This window comes from Schistocerca piceifrons, chromosome 2 (genome assembly GCF_021461385.2).
Source record: "Schistocerca piceifrons isolate TAMUIC-IGC-003096 chromosome 2, iqSchPice1.1, whole genome shotgun sequence".
Taxonomy (NCBI): Eukaryota; Metazoa; Arthropoda; class Insecta; order Orthoptera; family Acrididae; genus Schistocerca; species Schistocerca piceifrons.
In genome coordinates this window covers 385,138,186-385,165,646 of record NC_060139.1, presented here as the reverse complement: position 1 = coordinate 385,165,646, position 27,461 = coordinate 385,138,186, and the positions used below count along the sequence as shown (strand labels likewise).

The window sequence follows — 27,461 nt, the reverse complement described above, 5'->3', positions numbered from 1 at the left end:
CATACCGTGTGATAGTGAAATTGTTTCCCCGACGAGACGTCGCAACTCTGTCCTACGAGGAAATTGTGTCTGCATTAGATGCCTATTTCAAAGAAACAGTTAATGTGGTTGCAAAACGGTATACGTTTTTTCGTACAAAACGTACGGCCGGTCAAACTAATAGGGAGTGGGTAGCAACATTGCAAGGACTTACTAGGAACTGTGCCTTTGAATGTGACTGTGGTCTTTCTTATTCAGATACAATGGTGCGTGATGCAATTGCACAGAACGTTTCTGATGTTCGCATACGGGAACAAATTTTGAAACTAGTTAATCCCTCCCTTCAACAAGTGATAGACATATTGGATCGACAGGACACACTTGACTGTGCTCAGGAATCTTTTGAAACTTCGCCAGCCGTGTGTAACATTAACCGGCCCGCTGGACGCGCTGCGCGGCCCGGTAACCGGGCCTCGCGCACGGACACACAGCGACCGCCGCGTGCTAATCCAGGTGTGCCGCGCCAGCCCACAAATGCAGTGAAATCATGCCCGCGGTGTGCTACTAGACATTCGCGTGAACATTGCCCGTCACGCCAAGCTATTTGCTTTTTCTGCAATAAGAAAGGACATGTTCAAAGTGTTTGCCAGAAAAAGCTCAGATCAGACAATCACAATCATTCCAGGCCCTTTGCTTCGCGCCGGAATCGAACCAAGGACACTCAGGCTCGTGGACCTTCGCCTATGGACATTCATGTCGTTAATTCCGCTTCGTCCAGTGACACTTTCTCTAACAGTGACTGTGATCGTCCCACAAAAACTGTGCGTCGACGTCGCCGGAAATCACGTCAATTAGCCAGTGATTCTGTACCAGTGTCTGTTCCAATTGCACAAACCAGTCGCTCTTGTCGTCAGCAGGACAATAAACTTTTTGTGGACTTAGACTTTGAAGGCAAAGTGATACCATTCCAGCTCGATACCGGAGCTGCAGTTTCATTGCTCAATCACGACACATACAAACAACTGGGCGCACCTCCGTTGCGTGCCGCAAATGTTAAGCTCACTACATATTCCGGACAGAAAATTCCTGTGTTAGGACAGTGCAGCCTTCTTGCAACATTCAAGGGACAAACAAAACTTGTGTCATTTTACGTTCTTCGTTCTTCTTCTGCAGTGAACTTATTTGGTCTAGATTTATTTAAGTTGTTTAACATGTCTATTGTAAATCAGGTCCTATCTGTGAATCAGACTGTGCCTCCAGACAGTGTTTCCCGGCTGTGTGACGAATTTGCAGACGTTTTTGCACCGGGCTTAGGTTGCGCTAAAAACTATGAAGCACATTTAGAACTGCAGGTAAACGCGCAACCGAAATTTTTCAGGGCGCGCAATGTTCCCCACGCATTGCGTGATGAGGTCGCAAGAACGTTACACGATCTCGAATCACAGGGTGTAATTGAACGTGTGCAAGCTTCTCTCTGGGCCTCACCCTTAGTAATTTTGCCAAAACCTTCCGGAAAATTGAGACTTTGCGTGGACTTCAAGGCCACAGTGAATCCACAGCTGGTGACTGCTACTTTTCCTTTGCCCCGCCCGGAAGATCTTTTTGCTAAACTGTGCCCGGGAAAATATTTTTCAAAGTTGGACCTAGCCGATGCGTACTTGCAAATACCGGTGGACGACGAATCCCAGCGCGTATTGGTGGTTAACACGCATCTTGGATTGTACCGCTTCAAAAGACTGCCTTTCGGGTGTGCATCCGCCCCTGCCTTGTTTCAGCAATATTTACAAACTATTTGTGCGTCGGTCCCTACTGCAGCAAACTATCTGGACGATATAGTGATCTCCGGACAGACAGAAGACGATCATCTTGCGAATTTACGAACTTTATTTCAGGTCTTGCGGCAAAATGGTCTTCGCTTGAGGAAGGACAAATGTGTGTTTTTTGCTCGTGACTTACCATACCTGGGACATGTCATTAATGCCCAAGGCATACATCCAAGTCCAGAGCACCTCCGTGCTATACACGATTTGCCTTCCCCTCAAAATCTGAAACAGCTACAGAGTGTGTTGGGTAAAATTAACTATTATCATAAATATGTGCGCAATGCCTCTTCCATTTCAGCTCCGCTTCATCGCTTACGCCGTAAAGGTGTTCCGTTCGTCTGGACGACGGAATGTGAACGCGCCTTTCGCCAGTTGAAATCGGCGTTGCTTTCTAATACTTGCCTTACGCCATTCGATCCCCAGAAACCCCTTTTGTTGATGGTAGATGCATCGGATTTCGGGATCGGTGCTGTACTTGCGCACAAAGTTGGCTCCCATGATCGCCCTATTGCCTTTGCGTCCAAATTGCTCTCGTCTGCGCAAAGAAATTATTCACAGATAGAGAAAGAAGCTTTGGCTCTCGTGTTTGGTGTTACTAAGTTCCATGATTTCTTGTATGGTCGTCACTTTACCATCATCACAGACCACAAACCTTTGGCATCGCTTTTTCATCCGACCAAGCCTGTACCTCCACGTACAGCGCAGAAATTCATTCGCTGGTCTATTTTCCTCTCGCAGTACCGCTACGATATCTTGTATCGGTCCACTGCTAAGCACGGAAACGCCGATGCGTTGTCCCGTTTGCCTGTTGCTGAGGATAAAGCATTCGATTCTTCCGAACTTGCTTGCATGTTCATTGATTCGGAAACCGATGAAGTGGTCGAATCGTTTCCGATTGATTTTCGTCGTGTCGCTACAGCCACAGCTGCTGACCCTGTCCTTGCTACTGTTTTACGTTTTGTTGCTACGCAATGGCCTTTGTCAAAGTCTCGGATCGAGGATCCGTTGGTTCGCCGATTTTTTGCTCACAAGGAGAGACTTTTTGTTCGACGTGGTGTTTTGTTGTTGCGTTCTGATAATGATCAGTCCAGAGTCGTGGTCCCACGTTCGTTACAGTCCTCTGTTTTACGGCTTCTTCATCAAGGACATTGGGGTATAGTGCGAACGAAACAACTTGCTCGTCAGCACTGTACTTGGTTCGGAATCGATGCTGCGATTACGAATATGTGTTCTTCGTGCCCGGCGTGTGCCGAACAACAGTCCGCACCGCCGCGGAAAGTCTTTGCGTGGCCAAAAGCCACTTCCCCTTGGCAACGCTTGCACATTGATTTTGCTGGTCCATTCTGGAATGCTCGATGGTTGGTTCTGGTCGACGCCTTCAGTAATTTTCCTTTTGTTGTCCGGATGTCTTCCACGACGTCCTCCGCCACCATCCAAGCGTTGTCTGCTATCTTTTGCATTGAAGGTCTTCCGCAGACTATTGTTTCCGACAATGGCCCACAATTCATGTCCGCAGAATTCCAGTCTTTCTGCCAGGCCAATGGTATTCAACATCTGACATCCGCGCCGTTTTCGCCTCAGTCCAACGGTGCCGCTGAACGATTGGTCCGGACTTTCAAGTCACAGATGTTGAAATTGAAAGAGTCGCATTCTCGGGAGGACGCATTGTTGCTCTTTTTGTCTTCGTATCGCTCTCAGCCCCGAGATGGTCGCTCGCCGGCTGAGTTGCTCCACGGTCGTCCTCATCGCACCTTGATATCTTTGCTGCATCCGCCGCATCAGGTTCCTGCGCAGCGGCAGACTCCTGCTTTTGCTCCAGGCGACGTTGTATTTTATCGCAACTATCGAGGTTCACGGCGTTGGCTCGCAGGGCGCATTCTTCGCTGCCTCGGCCGCGCGATGTATTTGGTTTTGGGGGCCTCTGGTGAGGTGCGTCGGCATCTCAATCAGCTGCGCCTCTGTCGTCGCTCGGGTTCTGCCGCTCCCCGTCTGCTTTCAGCGACGGTGCCGTCCGGTCAGCGCCCTGGGGACCCATCTACTGGCTCGCCTCATCCCCAGGTGTTACCGACGATGCCTTCCATTTTGCCCGATGGCGACGCGCCGCCGCCGCCGCCGCAGCAGCAGCAGCAGCCGCCGCCGCCGCCGCTTGTTCTCCCGCCGGCGCCGACCGCATTCGACGCTTCGTTGCCGCCGCCAGGCGCCTCCCAGGGTCACACGCCGCCGATCGCTTCCCGTGACCAGCTGTCCTCCGCCATGGAACGCCCGCCCGCTCCGGACCACATGACGTCATCGCGCGTCGGCTACCCCGACGCAATGGAGGTCGACACTTCGGCCCCTCATGTTTCTTTACGGGCGCATACACCGCATGTTGAGGTGCACCCTGGGCTAGTTTTGCAGGCGTTTCCTAGCTCCCCTCGGACCGGATGGCCGGGTGCGGGTGGCACAGCCTCGCCTGTTGTTAGGCTCCCCACCTCATCGCATACGTCAACATGTGGTCCTCCCCACGGCGGGCGGAAGCCTTATCTCACGACCGTTCGCCGATTTGCGGGGGAGGAATGTGGTGTCACCGCCAGACACCACACTTGCTAGGTGGTAGTTTAAATCGGCCGCGGTCCATGTAGTACATGTCGGACCCGCGTGTCGCCACTGTGATCGCAGACCTAGCGCCACCACCAAGGCAGGTCTCGTGATACGAGAGTGGACTCGACCCCAGTTGTACGAGAACCAAGCTACCGCCCAGTTGTACGCGAACCTAGCTATCGCCCAGTTGTACGAAGCCTTTCTCTCTCATTAGCCGAGAGACAGAATAGCCATCAGCTAAGTTAATGGCTACGAACTAACAAGGAGCCATTTGTATCAGTGCCTATAGCTTACGAGTAATCAAGAGAGATGTATTCCAAGGAATTATTAAAAGTTAAGTAAAAAGCATCTACATACTTTTCTTCTTATTCATTCATAAGTTCTCATGTTCCAGACTTCACGCCCGTCTGCGTTATGCCGAGCGTGCACTATCGGCCACAGCGTTAGTTTAGCATTCCTTTTCAGCAATCAACATCACGGTGTCGGTCCAGCTACCGACACTACAGGTTGTTTGGGGAGAGACCAGACAGCGAGGTCATCGGTCTCATAGGATTAGGGAACGATGGGGAAGGATGTCGGCCGTGCCCTTTCGAAGGAACTATCCCGGCATTTGCCTGGAGTGGTTAGGGAAATTACGGAAAACCTAAATCAGGATGGCCAGATGCGGGATTGAACCGTCGTCCTCCCAAATGCGAGTCCAGTGCGCTAACCTCTGCGCCACCTCGCTCGGTCTTTTACATGAATTTCTGATGGTGATAATCTAGGATCTAGATTATGGGAGGGAGACAAATAAAAAAAAAAATTATTACTTACTTTGAGAATAGCTTATTTCTGCCATCAGCTGTACAATTGCATGTTTATTCTCAGGGGTTTCAATTATTATAATCATCTGCATCTTCTCCGGTGAAGATAAATGTAATAACAAACTGGTAGAGAGTAAACACACAGTTGTACAGTTGATGGCACAAGCGTGCTTTTCTTTCCAGTTATCTAACAGTTGCTGACAGTCACCTACAAAAAGCTGTATTATGACTGCTTATTGTCTAAGTTGCACTCTGAGGTATAATTTACAAGACAGAATAGTACAATATGGCAGATATTACACATGATTCTATTCCTTGGACTCCTCCTGACAGACTCCAATACCTTCACTGACTGCATGGAACAGCTGATGGATATTACCAAATCTTTCCATGCTCTAGTACTTTACCCAGTGCCAAAACTAGCTTGTCCCCAAAATCCAAAATTTTATGCCATTATCTCCACTTGGGCTGTTCCTGAATCTGTATTATGATTGCTTATTGTCTAAGTTGCATTCTGAGGTATAATTTACAAGACACAATAGTACAATATGGCATATGTTACACATGATTCTATTCCTTGGACTCCTACTGACTGACTCCAATACCTTCACTGACTGTATGGAACAGCTGATGGATATTACCAAATTTTTCCATGCTCCAGTACTTTACCTGGTGCCAAAACTAGCTCCAGTCCCCACAATCCAAAATTTTATGCCATTATCTCCACTTGGGCTATTCCTGAATCTACACAGTGCCACTCACCTCTACAGTTAAGTAGTGGCATTCATTATTCCATCAAGGGACAGCTTTCCTTCTAAGATGGCTATCAGAAAATCAGTACTGTGACTTCAGTGGCATGATGAGTGCTTCTTTTTGTGGCTCCTATGTACAGCTGACCACATATGCAAGGGGGTTTTGTTAATCCTGTTGTGGTTTGCAGAGGGAATAGGTTTAAAGAGCTGTCTGCAAGAGATTTTAGAGCAAGCAATGTGTATTATGCTTACTCCATGCTTCTGAGCCATAAACACTTTTATCCTCGATGACGAGTTACCCCAGAAAAATGATGCAGTGAAAAAAAAAAAATAAGAATAGTAAGTCAACTTGACCATTTTCATCCCCAAAATTTGATATTAATTATGACACAAAAGTTGCACAACTTACGATATTTAAGAAGACCTGTTACCTGTCACTTCCAGTTCAGGTTCTTAGCAAAATAAACATCTTGGAGTTTAGTATATTCTGCTAATGGTGTTTTCAGGCCTTGTGCAGTACTGAACTGCATATACTGTATTTTATCTAAATTCAGTGACATCCATTTGCAGAAAACTATTCACAAATGTTCAGGAAAATAATATTTACATTTTCTAGAGTTGAAGCTACTCCATTAGGCTTGATTGTAATACTTGTCTCATCAGAAAAAGAGCACTACTTCTGGTTCTTGGATATACTATTGAAGGTCATTTGTAGACAACAAGAATAAGAACAGGCCCAATATCAAACTTCCTGGCAGGTTAAAACTGTGTGCCAGACCGAGACTCAAACTTTGTCTTTTGCAGGCAAGTGCTTCACCAACTGAGCTGCTCAAGCACAACTCTCAATCCATCCTCACAGATTTACTTCTGCCAGTACCTCTTCTCCTACCTTGCAAATTTCACAGAAGTTCTCCTGCAAGCCTTACAGAGGACTAGCAATCCTGGAAGAAGGGGTATTGCGGAGGCACGGCTTAGTCACAGCCTGGATGATATTCCTAGAATGAATTTCACAGAAGAAATTCTGTGAAGTTTGGAGGGTAGGAGATAAGGCACTGGCGGAAATAGATATGTGAGGATGGGTCGTGAGTCATGCTTAGGTAGCTCAGTCAGCAGAGCACTTTCCCACAAAAGGCAAAAGTCCTGAGTTCAAGTTTCAGTCTGGCACACATTTTTAATTGGTATCTGTACCGATTGTTCCCTATTCTGGAGATTCTGTTTCATTATGTAATTTCCCAGACACTCTGCATTCTGTTAGCCAGCTACAATGAAAACCAGATACCAAAAATATCTCTAATACCATAATATGTTAGCTTCTCTTGAATACTGCAAACAGTACAATAAGAGAATCCACTTGAAACATTACTCTTCTTGCATTCCCTTACGACTATAATCCTTTTATGCAGAGTAAGGGATATTTCAATTGTACTTTCACATTGATGCAGCCATAACGAACAAAATATGTAGTGAGAAATTTCTAGCTCACCTTCTCTTGCCATTCCCTCAGCTGCTCCTCCAATTGTTTGTGCGTCAGACAGAGGTCACCCTAAAATAACATCACACATCAGTATTAAAAATAATAAGGATCCTGCAAGCAAGAATATTATATTCTAAAATTGCTGTGTTTGAAGATTATCATCATAATTTATTTTTAAAAAATCTATAAAACATCATCAAAATGCAACATATGCCACAAGTGGCCATCTACATCATAAAAAGTAGGAGAAAATGCACTCTTTTACTCATAAAATAAAATACAAAAAGGAAGGGAAATTCTGAGCTATTCTAATAAAATCTTTCATCTCTGAGAACGAAGGAGAAAGTCAGAAGAAAAAATAAACAACTGAAAGGATAACAAAATAGTTAGAAATAATTATTATCCAGGATTAAATGGAGATGCAAAATATGGAACACATGTTGAGTACAAACAATTAAATACCACACAAGCCTTCATTGGGATCAGTAAACATAGCAATTTCATTTGTGTTTGATCTTGAATCAGTCTGATACTTGGTTTTATTTGCTCATATTTTGTGATATCACATCTTACTCACTGAAAATTATGAAAACTGGAAAAAAGGACACAAAACTAACAAGCAAAGTTGGTTAACTGGCATGACTGCAATTAAAATCATATTATCCTTATTCAATTACTACATCTAATACTAAAGAAATGCAGAAGATATCTACTACCAGATTTCTCTAGTTACCAATGAGTTTGACTTCATTCTCTTAGAAGTATTTCAAAATTCTAGAGTATCTCTAACCTACATACTAATCTGTTTTATTTTCTATTTAGTAAACCATTATTCAACAAATACTGCATTTTTACAAATTAAAAAAAAATTATCAGACTTACTGATGCTTGTAGTTCAGCATACAATGTCTTTCTGTAGTTTTCAACTGACTCAGTGCAACAAAACTGATGACAGAGTCCTCCTTGAGATTGTAAACAGATGGATGAGCCACTGGAACTGTCGCTCAAAAATGAACGCTGAAAATCAAACACCAAAATAACTTTACTTCATCACCTTCTAGTATTAGGGCAAGACTAATGTTAAGAGAATGCTTTTATGTTCACATGCTTAATTCACATCTCACAGTATTCCCAAATGGTGTGAAGCTTAAAAATGAATTACATTAGAACTGGGTTTATAGTGAGATATTCTGTGTGTTCAATCAGTTTCAGTATACGTTGCACTACAATAGTAAGAGGCACAGCTCACATAAATTTGACTTTAATTATTTCTTTTAGTGGAAGAATGTATGTTATCTTTCCTGTAGAACTATAAGGGCAGTAGGATATGAGAACCAGACATTGCACAGAGTAAGGAAGTCAGGCACAGATCATGGACATAAGAAGAAATGTGGAAAAATCAGATGAAGGAACAAGTTTAAATTTTCCATTTTATGGATTAGTCACAACAGATACGGTTATCAGACTCTTATGTGGCTACAATTTTCAGTCAACACTCTAAGTCTGCATGAAAATTAAACAATATTTGAGACCAGAGAAGGAAAATTAAGAAAATTTCCTATGTTTGTTGCTCTCCAGCTAAAATGTACTTGATAAATGACATCCTATTGTACACTGCATTTTGAAAGTATTTATTTGCCAGACTGGTATTCTGGCTGTTAGCCTATCATCATTGGTATATACTGTGCATGCCTACATCAAATGAATAGTCTGTCATGTATAGAATCAGTTTTATGATGCAGATGATACTGCAATTGTGGAAGAGATATAACTGATACACATAGCTTACTGTCATCCAGATTAGATGAAAACCATGAACCTGTTGTGTTTTATTCCATGTTATTTAACTTTTGCATTGGAATATCACAGTCAATAAAATCAAAATCCTTAAGCAAGTTACAAAATATGTCCAATGATAGTAATTTGGAATAACAACAATATTATAAAAACTGCAACTCACCTTATAGAGGAGACATTGACTCACAGGCAGGCGCACAAAAAAAGACTGCTGCACATATGAATTTTTAGCCAAATGGCCTCATTCTAAAGTAGAAAATACACACATATTCACACAAGCATAAACACACACAAGATCACTGTCTCTGACCACCAAGGCTGAAATTGCTGCCACACTGGTGTCAGGTTGCGTGACTGTGCACAGCTGACTGCTTCACAGCCAGCAACTCTGGCACTGTCACCACCACCACTGGCACTAGTGCCTCCGGTCACTCTGGGTCTGAGTCCTTTGGAACTGGCACAGCCTTCTCTGCTGCTGGAAAAGCCCGTTCATCGATGGCTTGGCCTCCAGTCAATGCCAGACCAGCTGCCATTTTGGTGTCATGTCAGGTGGTGCAGATACATCTACATCTACCTCTACATAGATACTCCACAAGCCACAGTATGGTGCGTCACGAAGGGTACCCTGTACAACTATTAGTCATTCCCTTTCCTGTTCCACTTGCATATACGTCTAGGGAAAAAATATTGTCTACATGCCTTCGTATGAGCCCTAATTTCTCAAATCTTTGTGGTGGTTATGCACAATGTATGTTGGCAACAGAAGAATCATTCAGTAGTCAGCTTCAAATGCCAGTTCTCTAAATTTTCTCAATACTGTTTCTCGAAAAGAACACCCTCGTCCCTCCAGAGATTCCCATTTGAGTTCCCAAACCATCTTTGTAACTATTATGTGTTGTTCGAACCTACAAGTAACAAATTTAGCAGCCTGCCTCTGAATTGCTTCGATGTCTACCTCCAATCCGGCTTCACACAGATCCCAAACACTTGAGCAGTACTCAAGAATAGGTAGCACCAGTGCCCTATACACTGTCTCCTTTACAGGTGAACCACTACTTCCCAAAATTCTCCCAATAATCGAAGTTGACCATTCATCTTGCCTACCACAGTTCTCACATGCTCATTCCTTTTATATTGCTTTGCAACATTACACCCAGATATCAAAACGACTTGACTGTTCAAGCAGGACACTAGTAATACTGTAACCAAACATTATATTTGTGTTCTTCCCACTCATCCACATTAACTTACTTTTTTTCACTTTTAGAGCTAGCTGTCATCCATCACACCAGCTAGAAATTTTACCTAAGTCATCCTGTATCTTCTTACAGTCACTCAACTTTGATACCCTGCAGTATACCACAGCATCATCAGCAAACAACCGCAGATCACTGCCCACCCCGTCCGCCGCTAAATCATATCTGTATATAGAGAGGAACTGCAGCCCTATCACACTTCCCTGGGGAACAGCCTGCAGTGGGGTGCCATGTCAAATGATTTCCAGAAATCTAGAAATATGGAATCTGCCTGTTGCCCTTCACCCACAGTTTGCAGTACAGAGGAATCCTTCCTAAACACCCAGAATTCCAAATCCCTCACCTGGGTTCAGATTCACTGAGGACATCTTCATGATCTGCATCGAGGGTGAGGACACCATTCCCACATTGTTCTACAATCTCAACACCACTTCACAGCCTGTGCCATCTGGATTCTTCCCAGAAAGCCCAGATTTTCTGAATTGTGCAGGTGTGAACCCTCCCTGCAATTTATCCTACATTACCATAACCCTCCTGGCCTCAACTTTCGTTAGTCTTTGTCCTTAGCCTCTGGCCTCTTCCCTGTTCCCATTCCAGCACTACCCAGCCAGTCCTCTGTTCCACAAAGCACAGTCTTTTTTACCTCTCTCCTAGCTCCCCCCCCTCCGTCAAACCTCCCGACTGCATCTAGCTGCTCTACACTGTCTCCACCTCATTCTTGTGCGCTCCCATAAGCAGCACTTTACCATTCCCCACCCCTACCATGCTATCCCTCTCCCTCCCTGCATCAGCCTCCTCCTTATCTCCACCACCCGTTGCGTCTCCAATCACAAGCAGCTATTTGCAGTGGGCCTCAGGAGCCAGAGACTGCGGTCCTGTATGTGAGTTGCGTTTGCGCACACAGGAGTGTGTGTATGTGTGTGTGTGTTTTTTCCCCCCTCCTCCATATATCTGATGAAGGCTTTGTTGGCCAAAAGTTCATTTTCTGACTGTCTTTGCATTGTGTCTACCCGTGACTCAGCATCTGCACTATATGGTGAGCAGCAACTATCCTTTTCATAATAGTGTTGCAGTATATCATGTGAGAAAAGGGCAAGTTGAGTTTCATACAAGTAAGTGTTTTAAACCATGCTGGTTCCTCAGTCTCAAGTAAGTTTATTATATTCAAACTCAGAATGTGTTCAAGTATTCTGCAGCAAAACAAAGTTAGAGATATTAGTCTGTAATTTCGCAGGTCCGTTATTTTATTTTTCTTATATACTAGAGTCACCTGCACTTTTTCCAGTCACTTGGGACTTCGTGGTGGGTGAGAGATTCATGATACATGCAAACTAGGTATGGGGCAAAGCTGTGGAGCACTCTTTGTAAAACTGAACTGAGATTCCATCCAGACCTGGTGTTTTTTTGCTTCCAAATTTTTCATTTGTTTCTCTACACCAGGGATGCTGATAACTATGTCGTTCATACGGGAGTCTGTCCGTCGGTCAAATGACAGTACGTTTGTATGATTCTCCTATGTGGACAATTTCTTGAACATAAAATTTAAAACTTCCGCTTTCATTATGCTATCTTCAACTGCTACACCAGATTGGTCAAGAAGGGACTGAACAGAAGCCTTAGACCCACTTAGTGATTTTACATAGGACCAGAATTTTCTCAGGCACTCTGCCAGACCTTTTGCTAAGCTGTGACGGTGGAGCTGTCATATGCTTTGCACATAGATCTTTCCATGCAAGCTCGAATCTCTACTGCACTTTGCTTGTTGTTATTTGTATGTTTGGTTTTGAACTAAGAGTGGAACAGCCTCTCCTTCCCCAGCATCTCCCGAATTTCATTATTAAACCACAGTGGGTCTTTTCCATCCTTATCCACTTACTAGGTGCATAATTCTCCAGACCACGATTTACAGTCTGTTTAAACTTTGCCCATAATTCCTCTAAGTCCATCTTACTGGAACTGAGTAACGTCAGTTCACTGTCTGAGATTGTAACAACTGTTTATCCGCTCTTTCTAGCAGAAAAACACTTGTAGCCTACTTGACAGATTTATTAACTCCCATAACTACAGCTGCTATAATGACATCATGATCAATAATCCCTATTTCTATACTAACATTGTCAATAAGGTCCCACTTATTTTCAGCTATGAGATCTAAGATATTTCCATTGCATAAGGGCTGCCAAGCTAGCTGCTCATGACAGTTTTTAGAAAAAAAATGTTCAAATGTATTTCGCATGACTGTCTGTCTGTACTCCCTGCAATGAATTCATAGACATCCCCGTCTATACTCAGTATGTTCAACTTGCCTCCAACTAGTATTGCATGATCTGGATATTTCCACGCTACTAACCATTGACTTTCTTTGAATGACTCTAAAACTGTCACAGCAGAGTCAGCTGGCTGGTAAAAACATTGAACAAATAACTTGGTTTCACCTACACCTGTTATATGCGACCACCAGACAACTTCACTGTCACGCTCAACTTCGACCTCAATAGAGACAAATTTTTATCAATTGCAATGAAAACTCCACCTCCTATGGTCTCTAATTGGTATTTCCAATATACATTCCACGATTTGCTAAATATGCCAGTGCTTTCCACTTTGGGTTTCAGCCAGCTCTCGCTCCCAAGTGGGAACCTTTCTGGAGGGCAGCAAATTCGAGACTTAATTACAAATACTTCGATAGTCTACTGATAAAATTTTGACATTCGAAGTGTCTTTACTCTGAATGCTGTCTGACTTCCCTTGCAGTGTAATCAACTGGTGAGTACTGATCAGGGCATCTCGACATAGCTTCTAGCCTAAAATATCCTTCTGTGCACTCCTAAAGTACTCTGCTACCTGAGTAGCTGCCTCTTTTATGTAGTGCACCCCTGACCTACCAACAGGAGTCCCACAAATCCCCATATGATAATGCAGGTCTAGAAATCTGCAGCCAAGACCACCACAGAGTCGATGAACCCTTTGGTTGAGATCCTCCACTCAGTTCCAAATCAAAGAATTCCAATCAACTCTGGGACAATGCTGCAAATTATGAGCTCAGCTTGCACCCCACACATGAGGCCAGCAATCTTCACCACCTTCACCAACTACCTGTATGACATGACGACGGCCTCAGAACCCATGCAACATGTGTCGCTGGTGAGGAAGTGAGCCAAAACTTGGAGATGACTGCACCCTGGAAACTCAACAGCCGCAGGTAAGGCCACCTCCACATCTCAGATGACGTCCCCTGGCAGACATACCGAATGCATGTTGGCTTTCTTTCCATCCCAGAATGCTACTTGCCCAAGAGGCTGATGATGATGATTATGATTATGATGATGATTGGTTTGTGGGGCACTCTATTGCACGGTTATCAATGCCCATACAAATTCCCAACCTTTGCTCAGTCCAATCTCGACACTTTCATGAATGATGATTGAGCCTTGCTGACACAGGCTTATGCGTGGCTTTAAAACTTGGCTGTTACTCTGCATTTGGTTTTCCACGGTTATTGTGGTTATGCCATGATTCTTCCTCTTTCTATGTGTGGCAGCAGCAGTGTGTATCAATATTTGCATTGTATACTATCTTTGGTCTGGTGCTTATAGTTCCAACTTGGCAGTGTGCAGCCAGTTGGTTGGTTGGAGCGGATCAGCAAGCAAGTCTCCATGCGGCACAGTCGGCCGGGCCCGCTGGTGGTCTCTATGCAGTGTCGGAGCATGTGGGGGCTGTTCCGAATGCTACAAGGTTCGTGGCTCACCGACCCAGGACATGAAAGTTGAGTGGTGATTTAATTACCGAAGTCACGTCTGTTCACGTTGTCCCCTTGGTTGGTGGTTCACTGTTGGCGGTATTCCTGGGAGCAACAGCAAGTGTTCTAGTTGGTGAAGATTTAGCTGCCATGTGGTGGAATTTACTAATTTGTCAGTTTGAAATTCAAGCACACCAGCGGAATGTTCTACCTTGTGCCCATTAGTGTTCCAGCTACCTGCCGTGGTCGCTGACGTAAATTCAGGCAGTGTCCTTTCCTCACCTGTTGTCGCTGTCCAACATGGTGTGTAGTTTTTGACAGCATAATGTATTTTTGGTTGTAGGCGGCTATGTCTGTAACGTTTTGGCTTTTTTTGGCTTTGGAATTCTCATATACTGGTCGGTGGTTAGCAAGTCGTCTTGTTGGTGGGTCCCTGGCTGCCTCTTGGTTGTCTTGCCAGCAGATCAAGTATACAAAAAATTGACCGGTGAGTTAGGGAACCTGGTAAGCGCATTACAGTTTAAGCTTACATGTTTGGAGTTGGATGAGAGGAAGTTTGGAGACAGTGATGTGCGCTATCAGTGAGAGCATGAGAGCCAGCCCGGTGGTGGCACTGTTCCATTTTCTGTTAAGTCAGATGCTGTGTTTGCTAAGTTGCCTAATCCTCTGGCCTATTTCTTTCAGGATATTACTGAATTGGTTGTAGAGTGACTTGATCAGGTAGAGAAATTGTTGTGGTTGCTGGTTCGTCTAGAGCAACACGCGGCCGCCTTTCATGTGCCGCACCAAGTAATTTTGTCATTGTTGTATCCGCTAGCTAGAGGTGAGTGGCAGAACCTCTTCTCACGTGCCGTGGCGGAAGAGCTTTCCTTGCAGCAATTAAGGGAGCTTGCAATTAGCCAAAGGTTAACCACCGGGGTTCAGAAACAACTTGAGTGTCATTACATCTGGGAAGTGCAGCGGGCCTAGGAGCAGTTATATCAATATGTCGATAGAGTCCAGACAGCCTCTTTGGCCTTATTGATTGATTTACCTGAACAAGAATTAGTCTGTATCGTTCTTAAGGGAATGTATGTGGCGGTAAGTCGCATTTTGTTTTCCATAAGCAGACTGAAACCTGTGGAGAGTTCCGTGATGCGGTTGTAGTAGCATCTGCATTACCCGTTGAGAGCCATGTATGTCAGGAGAGTAAGGCGCCAATTCCGGATTATCTGTATCCATTCAAGTTATCAAAAGGGAACCCCGGCGTTGTTTCAGATATGGCAGTACAACTCACTTGGTACGCTCTTGTGTTCAGCCTTGTACTCCTAGAGCCAATAGATGATGCCGGGTTCGCCCATGAACTCGGGTTCGCATCTTTAGGCCTTGACATGCCCAGGTGGTCGCTCTCTCATCACCCATTTTGCCTTATGTTCATTCACCGGTAGGTGGTGAGCCTGTTTGTGTGCTCTTGGATTCTGGTAGTTGTTTTTTGTTATTGAGTTTTGAGTGGTTTTTGGAATTTGGGCATCTTACCAAACTTCATTCGGTCCCTTTGCCGGTGCAGAGATGTCGGGTTGCCAATGGTCAGGGGTTACCTCTCCACCCTTAGCCTTGGTTAAAGAACTGCCTGTTAATCTAATATTGGGGTATGATTTCATCCATAAAACCAGGTTGATCTTGGATTATTACAGACAGACCTTTTCCTTTAAGTTTTCTCGTACCGAGAAGTTTGGTCTTTGCGAGTGCACTAAATCTAGTGTATGGCAGACTTCCGGGGCCTTCGCCGTGGAGGTTGCAGCTAATGAATTTGATTTGGCCCATCTCTTGCCCAATCAGGCCTCTCAGTTGCGCAAACTGTTGCACGGTTTTCCCCAACTCCTTAGTGATAACCTTGGCGTCACTAGCGTTCTCGAATATCATATCCATCTCTCTGATGATATTCCAGTTAGGCAGTCTCCATATCGCCTCTCACCTCCGAAGGTGAAGATACTCAGGGCTAAGATCTCTCAGATGCTCCAACAAGAAGTGATAAGGCCCTCTACTTTGGCTCATCCTTCTCCAATATTTTTGGTACCTAAAGATCAGGGGCGCAATTACAGACCTGTGGCTGACTACGGCCGTTTGAATGCTAAGGTTGTACTTGAATCAGTACCCCTGCCAGATCTGCATAATTCTTTTACTAGATTTGCCGGCGCTAACTGGTTTACGGTCCTCAATTTGAATCAGGCCTATTATCAAATTCCTTTGGCTGAGGAATGTAAACATGTTACTGCCTTTTGTACTGATTGGAACTTGTTAGAGTTTAACAGAGTTCCTTTTGGACTAGCTACCGGAGCAGAGGTGCTTACCTGTTCGTTGGATAATATCCTTGGTGACTTGAAGTTAGTCTGTGTCTATAATTATTTGGATGGCTTGGTTATCTACAGTCGTTCGTTTGAGGATCATTTGGCAAGTTCTCTTGAGGTTGCAGGGAGCCAGTCTAACTTTTAAGCCTAGTAAAATCACGCTAGCTAAGCGGGAGGTGTCTTTCCTAGACCATATAGTGTCAAGTCAGAGTATTTGCACTGACCAAGAGCAAACGAAAGCCCTGCGGACATTGCCTCCTCCTACTGATAAGCAGGGAATTGCTAAATTTATAGGTATGACAAATTACTTTAGGCACTTTGTTCCCAATATTGCTCATTTGGCGGCACCCTTAAATCAGTTACACTGAAAGGGTGTGCGTTTTGAATGGGTACCTGCCAAGGAGGCTGCCTTTGAGCACATTAAGACAGTGATAGCTAACCCATTCTTGGGGTACTCAATTTTAATAGGATTACTGTGCAGACTGACGCTTCTAATGTGGGGATTTCAGCTGTTCTCCTCCAGGAGTTTGAGGGGCAGAGACAGCCATTAGCTTACGCGTCTCATCGGTTAACTGATGCCGAGCTTAATTACTCTGTCTACGAGTGCGAGGCCTTGGTTCATTTTATTTGCCTTAGAGAAGTACTGCTTCTACCTTGAACATTGGGTTTTCCAATTAGGAACTGACAATCACGCGTTGAGCTGGGTATTGGTTAGGTCGCATAAAACTGGCCGTATTGCCAGGTGGACAGTGCATATTTCAGCATTTCAGTTTGAAGTCAAACATGTGAAGGGCTCTGAAAATGTCCTTGCAGATGTTCTCTGCTGGAAGTTTACAGAAGCTACGGTTAGTGAGAGAACAAAGCAGGTGGAGCGCGACAATCTTAATTGAATGGTGTTGGGTGAAATTCCCCTTTTGTTCGAAGACATTGCTCAGCATCAGTATCGGGACCCTGTGTGGGACAGTATTAAGCAACGTGTGTTGGCAGGAGAGCTGTCAGACGAGTATGAGGTCAAGATGGGTATTCTTTGCAGGAAGGTCAGCAATGCTAGGCAGTCTAAGATCTGTTTGCCTGTAACCTTGGTACGTCCAGTCTTTCGTTATTTTCATGAGTTGTTGGTGGGTGGCCATTTAGGGACTTATAAGACTCTCCAGAAAATCAAGGAGAATTTAACTTGGCCCTCTATGCAATGCACCAGGATGTGAGACAAATATCCCAATGCCGATTGTTTAATGTAGCCAAACCCCAGTAATGCTCTTCAACAAGGTTGGTTGAGTTGTGAACGAGAGTCCTCTCCCATGTACAATTTGGGGCCTTTACCTCGTACTAAAAGAGGACATCTATATGTACTAGTTGTAATATATGCTTTCTCTAGATTTACTTGGCTCCTTCAGAGCTGCAACATTACCACTACCACCACCTTTAATCATTAACTAATATCTTCAGTGTTTTTGGGCCACCCAAGCAGTTAGTTAGTAATAACGCTCCTGCTTTCCTTTCGGGCCCTTTCAAGGCCTTCCGTTTTCAGAGTGGTGTCAAGCATGTCCCCACCACCTCATATTATCCCCAGGGGTCCTTTGTAGAGCGAGTTAATCGGAATCTTAAGTCCGCTCTGATTATTTATCATCAGAAAACCCTCAGTAAATGGGACTCCAGTCTTCCCTGGCTTAGTTTTGCTATTAATACCGCCAGTCATGATGCCTTGCGAGCTACGCCTCCATTCTTGATCTCTTCCTACCCGGTTAATTCCCCTCTTTAGAACTTGTGGCGAATTCAAGATCTTATTCCAGCCGACATTAAACCATGTGTTATCCAGGAAAACTGGAACCAGGCCAGGCATAATATACTCAGAGCTCATAATAAGCAAGTAGAGCGTTATAATCATAATCGGGAAACCTTTCAGGGCAGGCCGGGTGGCCAGGTTTACGTCCGCAATTTCCACGGGAGGCAGGTGCGCGGTGGGAATCTTAGTAAATTTACTCCTCGTTTTTTGGGTCCATGCACTATCACGCATATATTAGGCCCGGTAAATCTGCTGGTCAAGGAGAACAGCTCAGGTAAGCAATATCAGGTTCACTTTAGTCAGGTTAAGTTCAAGTAGCTCAGCGTTTGGATTACCCCCTCCCTGGATTAAGTTTGGGGGGGGGGGGGGGGGGGGGGGGAGGCTGAGCCATGCTGACCCTGGCTTATGTGTTGCTTTAAAAATTTGCTGTTACTCTGCATTTGGTTCCCGCAGTTACTGCGGTTATGCTGTGGTTCTTCCTCTTTCTACGTGTGGCAGCAGCGGTGTGTATCGATATTTGCACCGTATACCATCTTTCGTCTGGTGCTTATAGTTCCGGCTTGGCGGTGTGCAGCCAGTCGGTTGGTTGGAGCAGATCAGCAAGCAAGTCTCCACGCGGCACAGTCAGCTGGGTCCGCTGGTGGTCTCTATGCAGTGTCGGAGCATGTGGGGGCTGTTCTGAGTGATACGATGTTTGTGGCTCACCAACCCAGGACATTAAACTTGAGTGGTGAGTTAATTATCAAAGCCACGTCTGTTCACGTTGTCCCCTTGGTTGGTGGTTACTTTCGGCAGTACTCCTGGGAGCAACAGCAAGTGTTCAAGTTGGTGAAGATTTAGCTGTCATGTGGTGGAATTAACTATATTTGTTGGTTTGAAATTCAAGTGCACCAGCGGAATTTTCTGCCTTGTGGATATTAGTGATCTGGTTACCTGGCCTGGTCGCTGCCACAAATTCAGGCAGTGTCCTTTCCTCACCTGTTGTCGCTGTCCAACATGATATATATGGTCGATAGACACACAAACATACACACAAAATTCTAGCTTTTGCAACAAACGGTTGCTTCATCACGAAAGAGGGAAGGAGAGGGTAAGGTGTCATTCCAATCCCGGGAGCGGAAAGACTTACCTTAGGGGGAAAAAAGGACAGGTATACACTCGCACACACACACATACATATCCATCCGCACATACACAGACACAAGCAGACATTTGTAAAGGCAAAGAGTTTGGGCAGAGATGTCAGTCGAGGCGGAAGTAAAAGAGGCAAAGATGTTGTTGAAAGACAGGTGAGGTATGAGCGGCGGCAACTTGAAATTAGCGGAGGTTGATGCCTGGCGGATAACGAGAAGAGAGGATAGACTGAAGGGCAAGTTCCCATCTCCGGAGTTCTGACAGGTTGGTGTTAGTGGGTAGTATCCAGATAACCCGGACGGTGTAACACTGTGCCAAGATGTGCTGGCTGTGCACCAAGGCATGTTTAGCCACAGGGTGATCCTCATTACCAACAAACACTGTCTGCCTGTGTCCATTCATGCAAATGGACAGTTTGTTGCTGGTCATTCCCACATAGAAAGCTTCACAGTGTAGGCAGGTCAGTTGGTAAATCACGTGGGTGCTTTCACACGTGGCTCTGCCTTTGATCGTGTACACCTTCCGGGTTACAGGACTGGAGTAGGTGGTGGTGTGAGGGTGCATTGGACAGGTTTTACACCGGGGGCGGTTACAACGGTAGGAGCCAGAGGGTAGGGAAGGTGGTTTGGGGATTTCATAGGGATGAACTAAGAGGTTACGAAGGTTAGGTGGACAGCAGAAAGACACTCTTGGTGGAGTGGGGAGGATTTCATGAAGGATGGATCTCATTTCAGGGCAGGATTTGAGGAAGTCGTATCCCTGCTGGAGAGCCACATTCAGAGTCTGATCCAGTCCCGGAAAGTATCCTGTCACAAGTGGGGCACTTTTGGGGTTCTTCTGTGGGAGGTTCTGGGTTTGAGGGGATGAGGAAGTGGCTCTGGTTATTTGCTTCTGTACCCGGTCGGGAGGGTAGTTGCAGGATGTGAAAGCTGTTTTCAGGTTGTTGGTGTAATGGTTCAGGGATTCCGGACTGGAGCAGATTCGTTTGCCACGAAGACCTAGGCTGTAGGGAAAGGACCGTTTGATGTGGAATGGGTGGCAGCTGTCATAATGGAGGTACTGTAGCTTGTTGGTGGGTTTGATGTGGACGGACGTGTGAAGCTGGCCATTGGACAGATGGAGGTCAACGTCAAGGAAAGTGGCATGGGATTTGGAGTAGGACCAGGTGAATCTGATGGAACCAAAGGAGTTGAGGTTGGAGAGGAAATTCTGGAGTTCTTCTTCACTGTGAGTCCAGATCATGAAGATGTCATCAATAAATCTGTACCAAACTTTGGGTTGGCAGGCCTGGGTAACCAAGAAGGCTTCCTCTAAGCAACCCGTGAATAGGTTGGTGTACGAGGGGGCCATCCTGGTACCCATGGCTGTTCCCTTTAATTGTTGGTATGTCTGGCCTTCAAAAGTGAAGAAGTTGTGGGTCAGGATGAAACTGGCTAAGGTAATGAGGAAAGAGGTTTTAGGTGGGGTGGCAGGTGATCGGCGTGAAAGGAAGTGCTCCATCACAGCGAGGCCCTGGACGTGCGGAATATTTGTGTATAAGGAAGTGGCATCAATGGTTACAAGAATGGTCTCCGGGGGTAATAGATTGGGTAAGGATTCCAGGCGTTCGAGAAAGTGGTTGGTGTCTTTGATGTAGGATGGGAGACTGCATGTAATGGGTTGAAGGTGTTGATCTACGTAGGCAGAGATACGTTCTGTGGGGGCTTGGTAACCAGCTACAATGGGGCGGCCGGGATGATTGTGATTGTGAATTTTAGGAAGAAAGTAGAAGGTAGGGGTGCGGGGTGTCGGTGGGGTCAGGAGGTTGATGTAGTCAGGTGTAAGGTTTGGTAGGGGGCCTAAGGTTCTGAGGATTCCTTGAAGCTCTGCCTGGACATCAGGAATGGGATTACCTTGGCAAACTTTGTATGTGGTGTTGTCTGAAAGCTGACGCAGTCCCTCAGCCACATACTCCTGACGATCAAGTACCACGGTCGTGGAACCCTTGTCCACTGGAAGAATGATGATGGATCGGTCAGCCTTCAGATCACGGATAGCTTGGGCTTCAGCAGTGGTGATGTTGGGAGTAGGATTAAGGTTTTTTAAGGAGGATTGAGAAGCAAGGCTGGAAGTCAGAAATTCCTAGAAGGTTTGGAGAGGGTGATTTTGAGGAAGAGGAGGTGGGTCCCGCTGTGACGGAGGACGGAACTGTTCCAGGCAGGGTTCAATTTGGATAGTGTCTTGGGGAGTTGGATCATTAGGAGTAGGATTAGGATCATTTTTCTTCATGGCAAAGTGATATTTCCAGCAGAGAGTACGAATGTAGGACAGTAAATCTTTGACGATGGCTGTTTGGTTGAATCTGGGAGTGGGGCTGAAGGTGAGGCCTTTGGATAGGACAGAGGTTTCGGATTGGGAGAGAGGTTTGGAGGAAAGGTTAACTACTGAATTGGGGTGTTGTGGTTCCAGATTTATGTTGATTTTAATTTTGAGGTTTTGGAAGGAGTGGAGCTGGAAGTGGGAGATTGAGTAGATGGGAGAGACTGGGTTTGTGTGCAATGAGAGGAGGTTGAGGTTTGCTGGAAAGCTTGTGAAAGGTGAGTGAGTTGCCTTTCCGGAGGTGGGAAACCAGGAGATTGGATAATTTTTTGAGGTGGAAGGTGGCATGCTGTTCTAATTTGCGGTTTGCCTGCAGGAGGATGCTTTGAACAGCCAGCGTGGATGCGGGAGAGGAAATATTGAGTACTTTTATTAAGGATAGGAGTTGACGGGTGTGTTCATTGGCTGAGTTGATGTGTAGGTGAAGGATTAGGTGGGTGAGGGCAATGGATTGTTCAGTTTGGAACTGGTATAGAGACTGATGGAAAGAAGGGTTGCAGCCAGAGATGGGAACTTTAAGTGTGAGGCCTTTGGGGGTAATGCCAAATGTCAGACAAGCCTGAGAAAATAAAATATGGGAGCGTAATTTGGCTAGGGCGAAGGCATGTTTGCAGAGGGAATGCAAATAAAACTTAATGGGGTCGTTGTGGGCGTGTTGTGAGAGTGACATGGTATTAGAAGGTGGAAAGTGTAACATGAGGCTGAAATGAAAATGAAAAAAATATATATATATGGGGAGAGATAAAGGTGAACTAGAAAGCAACTGGAGATCTGGTGTGAAAAAAGGCGAAAAAGTGTTGGTTGTGTTGATCCTGTGGTGAACTTGGGTTGGTAGACAACGATGTGCATAAAGGTTAGGTGGTTGTGTTGCCGCCAAAACACGTTAAAGGGTGGAGAATTTCGGGAAAATTTCAAAAAAACTACGTGTAAATGTATTAAAAGGAGTGGTTTTGTGGTGGTAGATTATGAGAATGAGGCTAACAATTGTCTGACGAAGCAATAATGATGTTAAAACCTGTGGGAAGCGGCTAAAAATGATCAATGATGTGTGAAAAACGGAAATGGAAATAAAGTGAAAGTTATTAGAACTAGCCGAAATGGTTGTTTAATAGGTGAAAGGAACTGTTTGTGAACTAGAAACGGTGGATTTTATAGCGGCGGTAGTGTTGAAAGCGGGGGGGAAAAAAAAAAAAAAATTATTGGTTTTGGTTTGGAAGTAGGTTACGTATTATTACGTATTACGTATTATTGAGTATATATCGGTGGGATAAAATTGTATAGTAAATTATGCTAAAAAGGAGAAGGTGAATACAAAGTGAAACTACTGGCAAAACACAGAAAGAGAAAATAAGACGACAGAAAAGATTTCGAAATGCAACAGTGACAATAATAAACGTGATGGTTGGGTTCAAATTAATGATATGAATATAATAGGGAAACATTCACACACACACACACACACACACACACACACATATATATATATATATATATATATATATATATATATATATATATAATATGTCTGCTTGTGTCTGTATATGTATGGATGGATATGTGTGTGTGTGCGCGCGAGTGTATACCCGTCCTTTTTTCCCCCTAAGGTAAGTCTTTCCGCTCCCGGGATTGGAATGACTCCTTACCCTCTCCCTTAAAACCCACATCCTTTCGTCTTTCCCTCTCCTTCCCTCTTTCCTGAAGAGGCAACAGTTTGTTGCGAAAGCTTGAATTTTGTGTGTATGTTTGTGTTTGTTTGTGTCTCTTTCGACCTGCCAGCGCTTTCGTTCGGTAAGTCACATCATCTTTGTTTTTTGATAAATTTTTCCCACGTGGAATGTTTCCCCATATCTCTTGGGCCTTCAGCTGTTTTAAAATTAAGGACGTTTACTTTTGACAGTCAAGCTTAGAAGTTTCGCTGTAATGTTTGGACAACTAAATAAAGTGTTGTGTTTGGAGAGTAACTGACAGCCGCTCATTCTGGCTCCCTTCCACAATTCCTACTACTTGTCCTGTCCTGCAGGTTTAGTACAGTGTCTCATGATGAGAACAATACAAACACCCTGTCATCTCGAGGCAGGTGAAAATCCCTGACCCCACCAGGAATCGAACCCAGGACCCCATGCTTGGGAAGTAAGAATGCGACCACGAGATCACAAGCTGCGGATCCTAACACTGGAGCTCCCAATAAATGGCAAACCTGTCCCCCATGTGTCTACTCGGACTCTGCCGAAGGAGTGGCCACTTATCCACTCTCAGGGTGAATGGGTGAGTCCAGGAGGCCAGTCTCCACATTGGCCCTCTGCCTCGACCAATGTGAATGTGTTACCACCCACCCTGCTGTGAGGGCAGATACACTGCTTCAAGCGCACTATGAGATGTCTCGGAAGCAAAGCCGGTGGGCAAAATGAGTGACATCTGAGGTGTCCCACATGATGCACCAGAATCTCTGCCACTGCTACACCCCAAGGCAGCAGCCTGAAGGTGACTGACTGTAGTCAAAAGCACATTCAGCTGTTTGCGAACTGCAGCCAGCTCCTAAACCATCTACACACAGCATGGTCACATCCTCACAATCCTAACAAGACTAACTGAAGAAGTGAACTACGAAAGCAGACAGAATCCTAGATATGCAACTTGCTACCCTCCTGATGTGTCACCAATGGATGCTGATGCATTAGTAGGCTATGTAGCTGGCTGTTCAGTGAGCAACTATTTCTCATGTCACGTAAGATGGCACTTCCATGAATAGAGGTGGAGCAGTGGAGGGATGAGAAATGCGCATGCACGGCTGCATAGAGCGGACAAACAAAGTCCATGTTGCCGAACTGCATTGCAGCAGACAACAGTCAGGCACATTTGCCTATGGTACATCATATTATACGTTCAAATCTACAAATGGAACAATAAATATTAAAACCAATTATGATCAGTTGTCATAAGAGAAATATTAATTCACGTCTTGACCATGTTGCATCCACTGCTCCACAGATTTACGCTGCACAACGTTGGGAGGCGAGAACAACTGACACAGCTTTGTGAAAACTTGAAGTACAATTTTTCTCAAAATGACAATTGTCTAATGACAAGATCATTGAAACTGCTTGCAATAATTATCATTTATTGCAATTTGAACTGTATTATAAGAAAAAATTTAATACACAACGAAATGAACTTCAAGCACAAACCAATATCATTATACAGGGTGTACATGAATTCCAAGAACACTTTAAATTATTTATTGCACAAAAACCAAACATTGTACAAATATCATACATATGTCATTTTGAAGAGAAACCCTGAAGGTTTTTTTCCATTTATACTGCCACAGCGTAGTTTGGTAATTTGCTGCTCAGCGCTAGTCACAAACATGGCCAGTAAAGGTGCGGAGCAAGCTTTCTGTGTGTGGGAGTTCAACAAATGTGCTACAGCTGTTCAATGGATGTTTAGAACCGATTATGGTAAGAAGCCACCAACAAGGAAGGCCATTTACCACTGGCACAACAAATTCGTTAGACGCGTTGCCTGTGCCCAGCAAAGAGAAGTGTACATCCCAGAGTGAGGGAAGTGAATGTGGAGTCCAAAGAAATCAGTCCGTTGTGCATCCTGTGAACTCGAAATGGCTCCAATGACAGTGTGGAAAGTCCTGTGACAGAAGCTGTCTACGAAACCATGCAAATTGGAGGACAAAGACAAGCGTTTTGAGTTTTGTTCGTAGTTGCAACAATTGAATGAGTTTAGGGATGGCATTGTTGTCTGCTTAATTTTTAGTGATGAAGCCACTTTTCACACTAATGTGAAAGTGAAAAGCCATAACTGCCAAATCTGGGGTACAAAGCATCCACACAAATGCATTGAATTTGAGCGTGATTACCCAAAGGTAAACGTTTTTTGTGCCTTGTCACATTGAAAACTGTGCGGGCCACTCTTCTTCACCCAGAACACCGTCACTAGATATTCTTACTTGGCCATGTTGCAGCAATGGCTGATGCCTCACATGCAATTGGACTCTCCTTTCATCTTTCAGCAAGATGGGGCTCCATCCTGTTTTCATCGAGAAGTTTGTGGGTAACTTAACACGGAGCTGCCGCATCGATGGATCAGTAGTGCTACAAAAGGGGACAGCTGTTCCACGAAATGGCCTCCCCGATCACCAGATCTTACTTCGTGTGACTTTTTTTTCTGTGGGGACACATTAAAGATCTGGTGTATGTACTGCCTCTACCACGTGATGTAGCAGAGCTCCGGCAGAGAATACAGGAAGTGAATGCCACAGTCGACGATGCCATGCTGGGACGGGTATGGCAAGAATTCGATTACCGTATTGACGTCTGCTGGGTCACTCATGGTTCGCATATCGAATATTTGTAAAAAAAAAAAAAACTTTCAGAGTTTCTCTTCAAAATGCAATATGTATGACTTCTGTACAATGTTTAGTTCTTGTGCAATAAATAATTGAAAGAGTTCCCGGACTTTATGTACACCCTGTATTTGCTTGACAACTGCTTCTACTCAATGGAATTTTTAAAATGTATATAAGGTAAGTGTGTTGATGTGTTTGACTGTAGTTAAGTGTAATCACTGTGCATAAAAAAGAATTAGTGGCAGAAAAGAGTAATGAAAAGACTGTCATAAAAATGGTCAGTAAGTTACTATATTTTTTGTTGTTAACGGGAATTATGAGGGTAAACTAACTCATTCGACATTACAGTGAGAGACTACAGTTATAATCCACAAATAATTAACCATTAGGGAATGATGCTGATAATGTCGAAAACCACCTATATCTCAACCACTAACAGTTCTTGACATTTTAGGATCTTGCCCAGTTTGTGCCTTGAAAATGCCAAATGCCAAATGCATGCGGAAATATTGGACTTTTGACAAATTTATCCAGCATTTTCGTGTGTTATTAGAGGATAAAACATGGTGAGAGAAGCTTAAGTTATCCTTGGGCAATATGTTGAACATTATAGTCTGAATAATTCAAAGGATACAAAGTCCTATCAAAAAGGCTAGGAAGTTCTCATTATTTGTATGCAACTGATAAGTTGACAAAAACACCTTTTAAGCCACAAGTCTTTACAACTAAGAAATATTATTGCTTTGTTCCATAGTCTACGTTGTAATACCATTGTCACTTCTATTTGAGTCTGTTTCCAAACAATCTGATTGTAAATTTACGATGATAGGTTCAAGACTTATATCCATCATCACTTCCCAGTCAAATTATTCTTTCTGAAGCTTTTCAGCATGCCACATAGATTGTGCCCATGCTACTACAGGTGGGATGTTGTCTATTGCCTCATGCACAAGCGATTCAGTGAATTTTACCTTGTTACCTTGAATGCCCCCCCCCCCCTCTCCCCCCCACCCCGATCACGTATTATGTGGCCTTATCCTTTGCCCAAATTAATTCCATAGTACTACACTGGCAGCGACACATGGGTAAATGCAAAACTGTGTGATCCCATTCACATGTAAGGAAGTCAAGTTCGTACATTCTGTCACGTGACTTGTACAAATTAACGAGCTGTAGGAGATAGACAAAAGTCTGATATATACTGTGCTTAAAATTTTTATTTTTAAGCCAAAGACAAATATGTGCTTTTCTGGTGTTTATACTTGGTGCTTTCTCTGTAATAGTTGAATTATTACT

General features: G+C 44.4%; 1 protein-coding gene across 1 annotated transcript in view; it reads right to left on the bottom strand.

Annotated features, from left to right (window-relative positions):
• LOC124777198 overlaps positions 1–27,461 on the bottom strand; it is a 303,378-nt gene that overhangs the window by 139,020 nt on the left and 136,897 nt on the right. The window contains exons 10-11 of the mRNA XM_047252513.1: positions 8,294–8,428; positions 7,421–7,480 (exon numbers count right to left, since the gene is read on the bottom strand). Of these exons, the coding sequence (XP_047108469.1) occupies positions 7,421–7,480; positions 8,294–8,428 (195 nt within the window). The remainder of the gene's footprint in view (positions 1–7,420; positions 7,481–8,293; positions 8,429–27,461) is intronic.